Raw genomic sequence first — 17042 nt, forward strand, 5'->3', positions numbered from 1 at the left:
GGTTAAGTGAGTTGTCATTTATATCATGGATAAATGACAACGCTTCCTCACTGCTGCCCTTCCAGATGATGAAGACATCATCGATGTACCTCAAGTAGCATTTAGCGTGGCCCTCCATCCAAGTTTTATGGCGGACCCTGAGGACCTGCTCCTCCCACCAGCCAACGTGCAAGCACGCATAGCTGGGAGAGAAGCAGGCCCCCATCGCCACGCCTCTCAGTTATATATATATATATTACCTACTGGCTATCGCCAGTAGGTATATATAGTTAGGATTAATTCCCTATGGGATTTCTGAAAATTCTATGTCTAATAACTTTGGCGTTTGTGGACGGAATCTGCTGAAATTTTCAGGAAAATGGCACATTTTGTTTCTGAGCAGCCCCTGAAAATTTGGTGGGGTTTCGTCAAGGGGGGGCTGAGAAAAAAGGGGGGTCCCAAAACGCGTTTTTTGCATTGAGTTTTCCATAGGGCGGTTGGACTCACTTTTAGCTCGAACGGCTGAATGGATTTGCACGAAACTTGGCAAAATTGTAGGGACTGTTAGCCCGATGTGCCTTTGCTAGGTCTCAATATATGTGCTTCAGTGGATTTTGAGAAATTAACGTTTAAATCAAGATATATATCTGTAACAGCGCTCCGGGCAGCGATCCGGTCCGCTTACTTTTCGCGTTTCGGAACTTTGCGTGCAGAAAGCTGATTGGCTCTCTGGTGTCTGTCAACATTCTAAACAGTCCGGAGCGGCCGCCATCTTGTCTCTCGGTAGGATCGAGAGAGAAGAAGAGGTGAAAAACGAAAGGGGAATTTAATGAAAGGGGGCAAGGTATCCCCCTCTTGACCCCCTAGGAATGTTGTTGGGGTTATTAAAGGGTCCCGTGGGGAAAAGAAAAAAAAAATGATTTTTCACGGTAGAAGCCTTTCTCGGGCCGCAAACTGGTAGCGAAACGGGAATTCGCCATTTTGTGCTTCGTTTTAATTGTTTTGAGACAAAAATTATCGCCGCACATCGGCCACAATGCATGAATATCGTTGAAAAGTCAGCGATATTCATGCATTATCCAGCAAATGCTCTTAGCCATGTTATCCACCTTCCATTGGATAACATGGCTAAAAACTGCTCTGTGCGTGACGTTTGTTAACGTTCGATTCGATGGAAATCAGGAAGTGTTGAACACCATTTTGTCACTGCGAGTAAATATTTTGTTATAAATGAATCCTTATTGATAAACATTGTCTGCGCCATCTTGCGTTTTTGTCCAATGCCACAATTTTGTCGTGCACGGCAGCCATTTTAGATGCCTTGACCAGGGCCACTCTCTGCACGCCGCCGATTCTCAGCATGGTTCCCCACCCTCGCACGCATCTCCCCCACGCAATGGTCACCCCCGCTCTCTCTCTCATGCATGGGACATATACTTCCCCCATCTGCGCTGCTCTTCTCTGAGAATCACACCCTGTGCCCGCTCGACACCTCCCTTTCACCCTATTCACTACCGCACCCTCTGACACTCCTCTTCCTCTGTGTCCGATTGTCCAGGCCGGACCTAGGCTATCACCTAGCCCCGCTGAATATCGTTGAAAAGTCAGCGATATTCATGCATTATCCAGCAAATGCTCTTAGCCATGTTATCCACCTTCCATTGGATAACATGGCTAAAAACTGCTCTGTGCGTGACGTTTGTTATCGTTCGATTCGATGGAAATCAGGAAGTGTTGAACACCATTTTGTCACTGCGAGTAAATATTTTGTTATAAATGAATCCTTATTGATAAACATTGTCTGCGCCATCTTGCGTTTTTGCCAATGCCACAATTTTGTCGTGCACGGCAGCCATTTTAGATGCCTTGACCAGGGCCACTCTCTGTACGCCGCCGATTCTCAGCATGGCTCCCCACCCTCGCACGCATCTCCCCCACGCAATGGTCACCCCCGCTCTCTCTCTCATGCATGGGACATATACTTCCCCCATCTGCGCTGCTCTTCTCTGAGAATCACACCCTGTGCGCGCTCGACACCTCCCTTTCACCCTATTCACTACCGCACCCTCTGACACTCCTCTTCCTCTGTGTCCGATTGTCCAGGCCGGACCTAGGCTATCACCTAGCCCTGCGGATGTAGTTTATGGCCCCAGCTGTAGAGTATCCAGACATGCCAACCCTCCCGATTCAGGCGTGAGACTACTTATTTCAGTGGTAGTCTTTCGCTTCCCGTTTCCTGCAAGGAAAAACCCGGGGGCATATTACCAAAAACTAGCGGTAATTTTTGTCTCTAACTTGTTTAGAGACAAAAATTATCGCCGCACTTCGGCGAATTTTATCGCACATAAACCTTGCTATTAGCAAGGTTTATCGCAAATGCGATAAAAAACGGCCGCAATGCATGAATATCGTTGAAAAGTCAGCGATATTCATGCATTATCCAGCAAATGCTCTTAGCCATGTTATCCACTTCCCATTGAACAAGCGCATGGTCTTTTAAAGATTTGTGAAGTACTCGGGGCGGCGGTGTGTGTGTGCCCTCTTTCAGGAGCGGGCGGGGGGGCACTGCCAGCAATTTGCAGGCCAGGCAGTGTTCAACACGTGCATCACCCTTTCTCTGCCTGCTATTGCGCTCCATGCTTCGGAAAGGTAAGAAAAAGAACGTGCATTTGAGTTTGAAATGTCCGATCTTGTAGCAGTACACTTGCAAAGCCCACACATGACAATAACCCGATTCAAGGCCCCATTCACCCGATTTTTAAAAAAAATATAGTACTCCAAGACAGTTACATTTTAAAATTTTATTAACATTTAAATATAACGAACGCAACAAAAACTGTAAATATATTTAACCATTTTTTGAAATTAACCAGAACTATAACGATAACAACAACAACAACAATAATATAACTTTTATGCCTAAATTACGCAAACATTTAGCTAATCTGCTAAAGGGGGGAGTCGCCATTTCTTTACAATAATCAATAATGAAAAATCCACATCAATAGGGTTGCCCGTTTTCTCGATGCAGCACTATAGTGCAATATACACAGCACCTGGGGTGTCAAGAGTGAACAGGTCTTTCTTTGTTCCTTAAGATGTTATCTCCGAGAATGCTGATGCATTGGTGTCTGTACACTTCTTTGTCAATTCTGTCAAGATGATAACTGCTTTATAAACAGACGATATCTTTGTTTAGTCATTATTGTTAAGTGTGTCTGAAACTACAGTGCCCTTCTGTTTTTTTTTCTTCAGGCTCTACAGAGTTTTGTGTGTTGTTCTTTTGAGCGACAATTATTCCAGAGGTTTCAGGTTCACTTGTTTTGTCCTGCAGTGAGTTAACAGCTTTAGAGAGTTCATGTTTATTTGCTATGTCCTGCTGTTCGTCAACTGCTTCAGAGACGTCAGCCTCATTTTTTATGTTTCAGTAGATCCTGGACCTGCCCGGCCGCGCCCAAAATGGCGCCGGTGTAAATGGGACTCGTAACTGCTTGTTCTGTACTGGTTGCCCAACCTTGATATCACGAGATACATATGCAGTTTTGAAGCACATGGCGAAGGCTTGTCTGCTGTAGTGGGGCGCCCCTTTATCGTTTCAGTCGCCATTCCGCCCGCTTTTGCTACACTGTGCCTTTTCCGCCATTCAGCTGTTTAGCGCCCGCTCTTACGGCTACAGCGTCTCGCTTACCATGTAGTTGAGTTGTTCCCACTGTTGCGGTGCAGCGATAGGCGGCTGCCACAGGACTCTTAAAATGGCGGCCGGCTCTTCGGATTTGGGCCTGGTCCAGTAAAATGGCCCTGGGACACCTTGGAACTCGGACGCTTGTCTGCCAGGGCTTGGGTTCCATTCTCGAAAGCGTCCCCTCAGCCTTGAAGATTGTACAAAAGTCTTGGGGGCCCTCGACTCCCGCAGGCTTCCGGTGGGGAGCGGCTGCCATGATTGCTTGCGGAATGGCCACGACGGAGCTACGAGATGGTGGTGCTCTCATGGTGACGCCAGCTTCAGTCTGAAACATCCAGAAACAAGGTGGGGCTTTCATCGTTTGGGGAAAAAAAATGTTTTAATCCAATGAAAAGTGTTATTTTTAGGTCACATGACCTAGTCTTACATAATTAGGAAAAGAAAAGTAAAATGAACCAATGAAAAGTTTTATTAACAAGTCACATGACCTGTTATGCTTACGTTACGCGCTGAGCGGCGCGCTCTGGATCGTTTCCGGGAAGCTGCGCCTTGCGCACCGGAGCACTTCCGGGTGCGCTAACGCGTCGCGTCATATGACGCATTACGCGACAATGCAGGTGCAGAATATAGTCAAAATGTCTCCACCAACCAGCGGTCGGAATACAACCGCTTTCAGCAGTCCAAAAAGTTCGGTAAAATCTTAAGAGCGGGAGCAACTCAACTACATGGTGAGCGAGACGTTGTAGTCGCAAGAGCGAGCGGTAAACAGCTGAATGGCGGAAGAGGCACAGAGTACCAAAAGCGGGCGGAATGGCAACTAAAACGGTAAAGGGGCGCCCTACGACAGCGTGTCTTCAGGTGAAACGGATTGTGGGACAAGGTCCAGAATGAAAGATTCTTCAAAAGGGAAAAAATTCCGCTGGACCCCGGGAGCCGGCCGCCTATGCCGGGGGCGATCTCAGGCCTCACCAGGGCAACACGACTTGGGGAGGGGGCAGGAGCCAAGCGCCCCCTCTCAGTCCGCGCCATCTCACCGCCCCTCGGGGGCCTCCGTCAAGCGGTTTAGGGAGGCACCGTATCACATTGTTTTCCAATGCAGTCAGGTCCACAAATGGACCCCACTTACTTTGAATAGTGAAGCTGCAGCAGGTGCAAATAAGGTTTAAACAGTGTTACAAGAGCTGCTTAGAACTCTGAAGTATGGCACTCAACAACCAGGACTTATGCCATTTATGTAAGGCAGTGACATGGAAGCAACTCAGGGACAAAAAGCATGAACGAACATTCACGTATGAAAATCTTATTTGGAGAAGGGGTAGAATCCAAACGCCCCCTGCCAGTTCGCGCCACTATACCGTATGTGGAAAATCTGAAGCCATCATTCTACAAACTCTCAACGCTTGTTATCAGTGCATGAGTTTCATGCTCGATCGATTGAGCTAGCCGGATCGGGCAATAAAAAGTATAAAATAGTTATGTAAATAGTTATTTAATAAAATGTTTTACTCTGTTTCTTTGGTGGTGTGTTGTGTATATTTATAATATTTGCATAGGGTTTGCCGTTATTTTGGGCGGTGTGGGTGGCGGAGTCGAGCTGTTTTGCAGCCCTCATGGTGTGGAGCTCAGTTCATTTCACTATTTTCGTATTTCTCATGAAGGGTTATTCCTAATGTTTGTATTTTACCGAGGTCAAAAAGAGATCGAATTAGTGGTCTACTGATTTTGCTCGATTACTTTTATTTTTTTACACGATTTTTCACTATCTGCAAAGACTAAACAGAGTATTGCGACTTTGTGCTTGTTTGTAAATAGAGAATGATCCAAAGAGAACCAATTGTAAAATAGTAAATGCTTGGATAATAATCAATCAAATGGAGAGACAAGCAGGTACGACGGATTACAACAGGGGTAAAGGTCTGAGTTAACTACCGTTCACTATCTGCAAAGAGAGAGTACTACTAAGAGAAAAGAGGGGAGTGGGGGGGGGGGGCAGCGTTCAAAGCAGATCAGCGTGCATAAACACGAAAACGTTTTTACCTATCACGTACTTGACATTTGACAGCTTTTGATACTTGCTATTAAAAAACCATTGAAATTCACAGAAAAAACCATAGGTTATACTCCATATATAGTTAGGAATTTGCATTTACAAAACCTTGAAAATTCAATGAAAAAACCATTGGTTTTAGGCCATATATAGTTAGGGATTTGCATTTAGAAAACCTTATTTTACTCGCATAAAACCATTGAAATTCCATATATAGTTATAAGCGCTAACTATATATCGCGCACCCGCAATCCACTGCTGATGTCACATATTACATCATTCATGACATGGTTAGTGACATCACTGATGACATCACTGATGACATCTCAAATGACATCACTGATGACATCACTGATAACATCTCATTTGACATGACTGATCACATCACTGATGATATCATTCATGTGATAATACCATGAACCTCTTCAGACTCTAATATAACCTTAGATACAATCAGTGTAAACAGACAGTCACTCATCCATGGAGTTACTCACACACCTAGTCAGTTATGCCAAAAATCAATCACACCTCCATTTTTTGATCTATACAGTTATACACATTTTACTTATTCAAACATATACTAACACATATTTACTTTACTCTCTTATACAATCTCTGATACATGTTCACAATGATCCATACAGCCACTCACACATTCACTAGCTCTTATGCACAGTTATTTATAGATGTCAACTCTCACATGTACTGTGTTTTACATATGTACTTAATTTGACATGTAGCACTGAGATATCCATTCACTCACTAATACACTCATGCACAGTCAACCGCCCATACAGCTGTTTCCACATGCAGTTGTGAATCTATACATATAGTGAATCAACTACTCACACATCTATGTACAGAGTCACACACCTCCCAGCCACCCATACACACACACTCAGTTTCCCATACAAATACTTGGACAACCAATCAATAACCCATACAGTTACTCATATAGCTACTGAACAACATATGCAGCAGTTTGTAGAACAACAGATATAATGATGCACAAATTAAAACAGTTTAGTCACTAACCCATGCACTCAGTGAGACACATTTAATCACTCACTCAATCAGTCAGTCATGCACCTAGTAAATCCTTCATCCAGACACTTATACATCCACTCATTCTTCAATATGTAAGACATATTTTAACTTTACAGAAACATACAGTCACTGGATGTTGTAATCAGTGATGTCATCAGTGATGTCATTTGAGATGTCATCAGTGATGTCATCAGTGATGTCACTAACCATGTCATGAATGATGTAATATGTGACATCATCAGCAGTGGATTGCGGGTGCGCGATATATAGTTAGCGCTTATAACTATATATGGAATTTCAATGGTTTTATGCGAGTAAAATAAGGTTTTCTAAATGCAAATCCCTAACTATATATGGCCTAAAACCAATGGTTTTTTCATTGAATATATATATATATACATACATACTCATAGATTTTCAGATATATAAAATGTCATTTATTTATACAGCTGGAAAAGGTTGGCTCACTGGAAGTAGCCCACATAAATAGAGAGAACTGAGCCGTTGGAGCTTGATATTTAAAATAAGAGATAATTATACATATAGGTAAAATGTATGCAGATATATAAACTGTAGATATATTCAGTTGCTTTGGTTTAAGGCTCGGAGGAGGGGGCACACACACACACACACACACACACACATATATATATATATATATATATATATATATATTACCTACTGGCGGTCGCCAGTAGGTAGTTATAGTTAGGATTATTTTCAAAAGGGAAATCGCAACATTCTATTGGGAATAACTTTGGCGCCGGTTGAGGAATCTGCCTGAAAATTTCCTCAAATTTGCCTCGCGGCGGTCCGGTCCTTGCTTGAAAGTTTGGGGGGGATTCGTCAAGCGGGGGCCGAGAAAAAAAGGGGGGTCCCAAAACGGGTTTTCCCCATGTTAATTTCCATAGGGCGGTCGACCTCACTTTTAGCCCGAACGGCTGAATGGATTTCCACGAAACTTGGCAAAATTGTAGGGACTGGTAGCCCGATGTGCCTTTGCTATGTCTCAAGCTATGTGCTCCAGTGGATTTTGAGTAATTTAGGTTCAAAACAATATACATATCTATAAGCGTGCCCCGGTACGCGCACCGGGGCATGAACCAGCGCGCTACGTGAGTTCGCGCGTGGAAAGCTGATTGGCTTTCGGGTGTCTGTAAACATTCCAAACAGTCCGGAGCGGCCACCATCTTGTGTCTCGGTAGGATCGAGACACAAGAGGTGGCAAAAACAAAGAGGGGAATGACCAAAAGGGGGCAGGATAGACCCACCCCTGACCCCCTAGGTTTGATGTGGGGGCCATAAAAGGGTGATTTGCGCGGGGGGAGTGCCCGGTACGCGCACCGGGGAGCAGACCGGGGAGCGTACCATGGGGAAAAAAGAATGACAGAGTTTTTCAAACATGTAGCCTTTTTTTTATAAATTGGAGGTAGTTCTGAAAAGAACTGTTTTTTTCCTTCTTTTTGTTGTTTTATATTTTTTGAACATTTTTCACTTTTTTTGGCTTTTATGAACTATTTTATACATTTTTTTGTTATTTTTATGGGGAGAAACAAAAAACAAAGAATTGAAAACGGCTCAACTGGAGCAAAAAAAACCCAGGGAAAAATTATGGATTTTTGGGGCATTTGTGGTTGTCACCAGCACGGTTGATGAGCTTTATGCTTTGCTCACCATAGGTGATGGTTTTCCCACAAAAAATACAAGTGATCTTGTATTTTCCAAACTGGGGTTGAATGTTTGGGACCATCTCTCTTGTCTCTGGTCCCGATGGAGTGGGTTGCTTTCTTTTTGAGGTGCTGGGTGAAGATTGGGGAGGGTCACTGGCCAGTTCTCTCACCTCTACCGCAGCATAGTTGTTGGGATGCTTGCGCTGCATGTGGCGAATCATGGTGTTATTGCCAAATGAGTATTTTTTGTTAGGGTTCCCCCTTGAAAGTTCCATGTTACAGATTAGGCAAGTCACCTTTGGCGCATTCACCTTTTATTGGCAACTTGGGATGTAAAAAAACTCCCATACAATGTGTGGCTTTGGCCTATATTGGGTATTGTCTTCTGGTAGGAATGTCCTCCTCCCCTCCTCTTCCTCCTCCTCCTTTTCTTCATCTCCACCAGTGTGGTGTTGTGGTGGTCCTCTTGGTGGTGGTGGTGGCTGAGATGCTCCTGCTGCTGCTGCTACTGAAGCCATTTTTCAATCCAAAAAAGTACAGAGAGGTCTTTCAGCAGGTCTTTTTCATTCAAAGTACAAAGTGAGAATGAGGAAAAAGGTGGGGGCTTTCATCATTAGGAAAAAAAACGGTCCTGAACCAATGAAAAGTGTTAATTTCAGGTCACATGACCAGGGCTTTCATCATTTGGAAACCAAAACTGTCCTGCACCAATAAAAAGTGATATTTTTAGGTCACATGACCCAACACGCTTACGCTACGCGCCCCTGGGCGCGCCCAGGGGCGCGTCGCGTAAGCGTGTCGGATGCTTACGTTGCGCGATCGTATGCGCTCGAGTGCTTCTGGGTGCGTTTATGCCGTGCGTTTCACGCGGACGCGGCACGTCACAATGATGTTTTCGTTCGCGGAAAAAGCGCTAATGGGACGCTCACCGGTACGCGCCCTGGGGCGCGCCGCAAGACTGCGCTTTCCGGTGCGCTCACCGGGACGCGCACCGGGAGCACTCCAGGGCAAAAAAAAAAAAAAAAACATGAACAATATACATTAAAAAAAAATAGTATTACATAAATATACATTATAGGATTCATTATAAAAAATATTACATTTCATAGATATAGAAATTTGCTATTAAAAAACCTATGAAATTCACTGAAAAAAACAAAGGTTTCAAACCAGTTATAGTTAGGATTTAGCATTTAAAAAACCTTTGAAATTCACTGAAAAAGCCATAGGTTTCACACCAGTTATAGTTAGGAATTAGCATTTAAAAAACCTATTAAATTCACTGAAAAAAACATAGGTTTCACACCAGTTATAGTTAGCTGGATATTTTACTGACATAAAACCATTGAAATTCCCACGTTATATAGTTAGTTGGACTCACTATAACTTGCGCGCCTGCAATGCACTGCTGATGACGTCACATATTACATCACTCATGACATGGTCAGTGACATTACTCATGACATCACTGATGACACCATCCTTGTGACAGAGTGACAGACCTCCTTTCAATGTAATGTAACCCTTGAAACACATATTCAAAAATAGAAACTAACATTTTCCAAAAAATGGAGATACCCATACCAGTTACAACAACCAATTCAGTAATACCACCATCTATATACACATCCACTCATTCAGCAACAGTTCTATATAGTCACTCATACATATACTCACTCATCATATGTAGTGATACACATATACATCCTGTTACACACCGACAGTCTTCCAAAAGTTACTCACACACATACTCACACATGCAAATAAACTATTGAACATCCATTTATTAGCATATACAACTATACACACACTACCACCTTATTTCTAAGGAAACTTACACATACTTACTCTCTTAAACACTCACTTATAGAAACACATACTTATTTAAACAGGAACTCTTACAATCTCTCACTCCCACATATTCTCACTTATATACATCAATACTCACATATACTACATTAAAACATATGTCGTTACTGATAAAGACACTAGTGAGACAGTCATTCACTTGCTAACACACACATATACACACTCATCCACCCATACAGTCCTGCACATATGCTGTGTTCAAAACACATACAAACAGAGAGTCAGTCATTGATGCATCTATGTGCTAAATCATACCCCCACCAAACCATACAGACACTCATACTGATACTAAAAACAGCATCTAATAACCCATATACACACACATGTAGCTACTCACAAACCCATGCAGCCACTTATACACAAAGTGAAACACTAATACATATATTTAAATATTTAAACATTTCTCACTAATATATGTATTCACTAAGATACACTTAATAAGCCAGTTAACCAATCTTTTTTTTTTTAAAACATCCATTTAGACACTTATTTAAACATTTATTCCTCCATTGACTTTTACATATACATATATAAAACATATTTATTTTTCAGAAAGACACACATTCACTGGATGGTGTCATCAGTGATGTCATGAGTGATGTCACTGACCATGTCATGAGTGATGTAATATGTGACGTCATCAGCAGAGCATTGCAGGGGCGCAAGTTATAATGAGTCCAACTAACTATAAAGTGGGAATTTCAATGGTTTTATGTCAGTAAAATTTCCACCTAACTATAACTGGTGTGAAACCTATGTTTTTTTCAGTGAATATATATATATATATATATATATATATATATATATATATATATATATATATATATACATAGATGTACACACACACACACACAGCAACACGCCGAAAATACTACTACACAACTATCAGTATCACATAATTCAGAGCATACTATTACTGAACTTTCTCATCAGAGGGTGGCCCTAGTCTGTGTTTACTGCTGCTGGAGGAGTCTGTCCATTTTCCAATGGAATGTGCCACAGCCTGCTAGTCAGTCTGTGACAGTACTAGTATAACACCTGTCAGCATGAACTACTCAGGGAGCATATGTTCACCCGATTGGACATGGGGTAGATTTATGGGTGTTACTATGGGTGACATGTGAGGAAGGGGCTGTGGGGCATTTCAGCAGTGCATTCCAATTCTGGTTCAGGAGCTATGTCCTGACTGCTGGTCCCGCTTTGATAGAGGTTCGTTCTTGAAAGAAGCAAAGTCCACCCCACACCTGAGAGGGTACTAGACATTTATTGGGTAATGGTGATTGGTGCTGCCCTTACATCAAAGTAAAATATTTGGAGTGCAATAATACCATCTTTTCTTTTGCAATCTATTTTCTGGCACGTATCATCATGGTCAAAGGTGGAATGCATCTGTTCAGTGTTTTTACTATATTCATGCTAAAATTCAACATCCATTATCGAGTGTCCGATCCACGACACAAGAATATTACATAAAGCTGTGCACAAAGTTCAGCAGACATAATGAAGAATAGATGTAGTTATGGTAATGGAGTATGGCAAGAGAAAAGAATAAAGGATATGGATAATTTTAGCAAGGTTTGATTCGTAATTTAGGTATGACATATTGGAAGATGTTGCATATAGTTGAAGGTATGCATACAACTGATTGCTTTAATATCTTCTTATTTCATCAGCAGACTTTCGTGGACTTGTAAATGAAAAGCATATTTCTCCCTGAGGAAATCAACATCTCCTAGAAGTGCTCTGGGGATGTATATAGATGTATTTGAAGTATTAAGATGAAGATATGAAATGATTTTATAAACTCAAGTCATTGAAAGGAATGTCTGTGTGTTTCTGTGGTAAACAAATATATAAGGAGGTCTTGATACAAAGAGTCATTCATTCATAGGTACACACATAGTGCTTGATTAATAGGTTTTTAGGACTAGAATATTTCTAAACCTAAAATAGTTCTTCATTCGGGGAGGGGAGTGTCTCCATATTGCAAAACCTAAAAAAACAATTTGTAATATGCTTGGAAATAATATAGAGACTGCAGGCAATCTGGCAGCGTCTCGTAATATTTATCATTTCTTTGCATTGTTTCCCCAGGCACATAGCCTGGGGAAACAATGCATTTCCCACTCAATCACATCTGTAACAATGTATTTACACCATTGTCAAAATTCACACTCAGTTTTTTTGTATTATCTTGTGCTGTATAAAATACAGTGCTGTATACAATGTTATAACAATATAAATAAATACAGAATACTGCTTACTTTCATCCAAATTGACAAAGTCCTGATAATGTTCTTCACACCCAGTTCTGTTGTTTCTAGCTTGTTTAATGACATGGGCACGTTCTTTAATGTGGTGACCTATTGCCATCTTCTCAATCCCACTTTCAGAATCTTTAACTCCTTTAATGGTCTCTTTAATCTACAAAAAAAGTTACAACTATATAATATCTGTCACAAAATCAAAATACTCCTAGAAATATTTTATTTAGACAAAAGCTAGGATTTTTTTTGTTTTACTGAAAATACAATGGGGAAAAAACATATTGACTGAGTGATAACGTTAGTATATGCTAGCAATTATAGAGGTCAACTGAACTGCTTGTATGCAATGTACTGCTGAAACATATGCTACTAAATAGAAATAAAAACAATATCGTACACATTTATGTTACATTTTTTTCAAAGCTAAAACTAAATTTTGTGAAACAAACATTGTGTGATTTGCTTCATGCCAGAGTGGATAACAGAGAGTTGAAGATTCTACATAAAATAATATACCCATTTGGTTTTTTCACATATACATGTTTAGGTACACATTGTCACAATAATTTCGCTAACCGAACTATGATTCCAGCTCTGAGATGCCTGTTGACTGTTTCGGAAGCTGAAAAGGAGAGTCGCTGTTACTAAAGTCAATCGTTAATAGAGCATAAACAGCGTGTGATAAATAATCCTACGCAGCTCAAATTCAAATGTTCATTTTAGAGCAAAATTAGATCCAACAGCTGCAAAGAGGGCAATGAAAAGGCGTATTTAAATTTAGTGTAACATAAGAACTTAAAACTCAAACAGGTGTGCAACAGACGTCCCCCCCCCCCCCCCTTTCCTGGGTAGACTTAGCGTAACAACTCCGAGATGGCGGGCACTTTTCAAGCTGTCACCAATGCCGGCAAAATGTCACACACATTTTAAAGATCAGTTTGCTACAAAAAGTAGAGTTTGTCAAAACAGTAGTAAGCTGGTCTACACAGTGTTGGTACTTATTTCATAACAAAAAAATCAGAAAGCAGTGATCTGAACCTGTATTTAGTATGAAAAGGCAAAAGCAAGTCACAGAAAGGACTTATGACCTCGTCGACAGAGGCCTGGAGTAATACCCATTCGCCTTCACAGAAACGTTCACACAATTTTCAAAGTACAAGGTTGTAATAAGAACAAATTCCAAATCTATTCCTAAAGAACTGATGATTTTCATTTAAATGAATCAGTTATCCTTAAAGCATTTTTTCATAACCCAACCACTACAGCAGAACAAACTCTTCACTCATTTTAGATGTCAAAAGATGCCAACAGTTCTAGCTGGGCACAGAAGGGTTTCTCTGCGACAAAACAACACATTTCAAGATGGGCTAAGGCGACAATAACTTTCTACCATGCAAAAACTGGAAGACCTCTGGCACAGAAAGTTAAAGTTTGTCCTGCAAGAAGCATAGCTGCTCCATCAGCACTCTCTTCGGGAGAGTTTTTAGAGCTGTAACATGGAGTGTTACTAACCCCTCACAAAACACTAATGTAGGAAAGCAGTCGCAAATAGAGCTGCAACGGTAGGCAGACAGTTCTACGCCATCTCTTCACATAAAGTGAGCCTGCTCCTTTGACATGCCACCATCCTCATATATGGTATAAATCATTTGGAAATCTTCGTTGCTTGCTATTTTGAGAGCAAGCAAGTGAATCGATGAAAGATCCAATACTGGAGAAACACAACTTATTTACTTTTAACTGTGGCTCTCCAGTGTTGATATCTTTCGCACAAACATATGCGACCCACCTTCCACACCAGATAAAGGCTCACCTCAGTTATTTCTACCACCGGTTTCCACTGCTTGTGCTACGAAATCTGCGGTGTAAACTCCTCTGGGAGGGGTGACTCACAGGGAACTCTCACCTTATTGGCCAAAGTTCTGATCCTTTCTGATAATGAGGTGGATGTATTATTAAAGTTAACACTGGCTGAAGTCTTTACTTATCTTAGTGCCCTGTTCTGCTATTTCAAAGTTACAGAGGGACTCCCATCTTGTAACGGGGAATGATTCAAGCATCTGAATCTATGAAAGATCCACTGCTGGAGACTTTTAGTGCTATGGAGTGGGTAGAAGTATAAGAGGGTAAGGGTGATTTTAGCATGTATGGTTGGTGACAAAGTGAGCTAAGGGTTAGGTTACGACAGGATTTAGGGCTGTATAGAGGTAAAGGGAGAACAGCAAAACACACAAGATGATGGACGGAATGTTGCATAATGGCAAAACATTTACCCCCAGTCACAGATCTGGGTTTAATCTTTTGTATTTTGCTCACCAAGCCACCCCAGTTCAGACATTACCATATGCAAATCAGTCTTGACCCTGTGCCTCATGGGAACAATCCAGACCGAACTGCCAAGCCATGTCTTCCCTGGACTGGAAGCAAGCATCCTTGGACCGTTTTCTGTCTATCAGCCGTCTTCAGCCAGGATAGCTTGACTCCAGTGGCGTAGTGAGCACAGGACCTACGCCCCCCACCCCCATAAATCTTTTTTTTGCCCTTGGGCACCCTCCTACTTTTTTTGAAAAATGACCCCGGGACCTGGCACATCCGGGGGCTGTATTGAAAACCAGCACAGGAGCACGCACTTGTTTTTTGGAGGAATTTTGGCAACAGATTTGTGACTGTTGAAAATTCGCACCAATTTATAAAAAAAAAAGGCATTTTCAGCCTGGTCGGGGTCCGTCTGGGAGCCCATGATCAGTGCCAAGGTGTCAAGATTCTTCTATCTTGCTCCCTTATCTTTTATTAAAATATTTTTGGTGGGTCTCTGCTGAACCAGAGTGCCAAGTGTTGGCAGACAATCAGATCTCAGCACAAGATGGGGAGGGTATGCAAAGTCTTCACGTCCCTATGTATACAAATTTGGATTTTCATTAATATCTCAGAAACGGCTAAACGGATTTACACCAATTCACTAAAAGGTTGATTTCTGGACCAAAAGCTACCTTTCTGCCAAATTTGGTGTAATTCCATTCAGAGTTTCAGGTTGTAGCTGTGACTAAAATCACTCTAAGAAATTGCATGGGGAAAACGTGCTTTGGGAACACCCTTTTTCTTGGCTCCCATTTGAAGGATCGCCGCAACACTATCAAGACAGCAGCTGAAGTGAGTGGCAAACTAGTTTTGAATATTTTGTGACGATTCTAACGGTGCCAAAGTTATTGGCAAAACAAAAAAAACTTTTCCTATGGAAACTAGGCCCCAACCATAACTAACTACTGACAACCACCACTAGGATATATATATATATATCAGTTTTCCATAGAATAATAATGCGATCACTCTGAGATAGATCAAACACCAGTGATGGTATTTATTTCAGGTTACGCGTTACGCTCGTAAAACGAGCTTGGTCAACCAGTGAAACCGGGGAATAGTTTTACGAGCGAAAACGCGTAACCTGAAATAAATACCATGACTGGTGTTTGATCTATCTCAGAGTGATCGCATTATTATTCTAGGGTAAACTGGTTGTCTACTTTGGCATGCTCCGCCAACTTTGTGCGATCCTCTGCAAGGGCGGGGGAAGGCAGAAGGAGCAAGAAAGCTTAAGAAATATATATATATATATATATATATATATATATACATATAGATATACATACACACACACACACAGACAATTGAGGTGGGCAGATTCAGAACGTCCCTGGTGCTGTAGGGTGCTATGGAAACTAGGCCCCAAGCATAACTAACTACTGACAACCACCAGTAGGATAGATATATATGTGTGTGTGTGTGTGTGTATATATCTATATATATATATATATATATATATATATATATATATATATATATATATATATATAATATATATATAGGGAGAGAGAGAGAGACACACACACACACACACCCACGCGCACACACACACACACACACACACACTTGAGGTGGGCAGATTCAGAATGTCCCTGGTGCTGTAGGGTGCTATGGAAAGTAGGCCCCAAGCATAGCTAACTACTGACAACAGAGAGACACACACACACACACCCACACACACACACACACACACACACTTGAGGTGGGCAGATTCAGAATGTCCCTGGTGTTGTAGGGTGCTGTATACAACAGCTGCTCTCCACCCAAACATGGGAACTACCCAGAGTTACATGCTTCTTTTTTGCATAATTTATGTCTCACTCCAAGCCTAACAGGGTGCTCTTTTGACTTATACTTGGTGCTCCCTTGTGTCCGAGCTAAGCTAAACCTCACTGGAAAGCTATAATGCTAGCAAAACAAGCATCAGGGGTTACTTTTATTAATTCCAGGTTCGTTTGGTTGGTATTTTACCAATCCATACCTGTAATACTGTGCCTTGAGTGGTAAAAGGTTACTCTCATTTACAGTGCAAAGTGAATGGCTCTGTGCTAATCCTATGCTTAAAGACTTTGCTGTAGAAATGGCAAAAGGATTTGCCCCTTTCTAATTCGTTGTGG

General features: G+C 41.6%; 1 protein-coding gene across 2 annotated transcripts in view; it reads right to left on the minus strand.

Moving 5' to 3' along the window:
• MLF1 (myeloid leukemia factor 1) overlaps positions 1–17042 on the minus strand; it is a 122046-nt gene that overhangs the window by 36898 nt on the left and 68106 nt on the right. For both annotated transcript variants that reach the window (XM_086944224.1, XM_086944223.1), the window contains one exon: positions 12559–12718. In XM_086944224.1, coding sequence (XP_086800350.1) covers positions 12559–12718 — 160 coding nt within the window. The remainder of the gene's footprint in view (positions 1–12558; positions 12719–17042) is intronic.

The sequence above is a fragment of the Lissotriton vulgaris genome, chromosome 11, assembly GCF_964263255.1.
Source record: "Lissotriton vulgaris chromosome 11, aLisVul1.2, whole genome shotgun sequence".
Lineage (NCBI taxonomy): Eukaryota > Metazoa > Chordata > Amphibia > Caudata > Salamandridae > Lissotriton > Lissotriton vulgaris.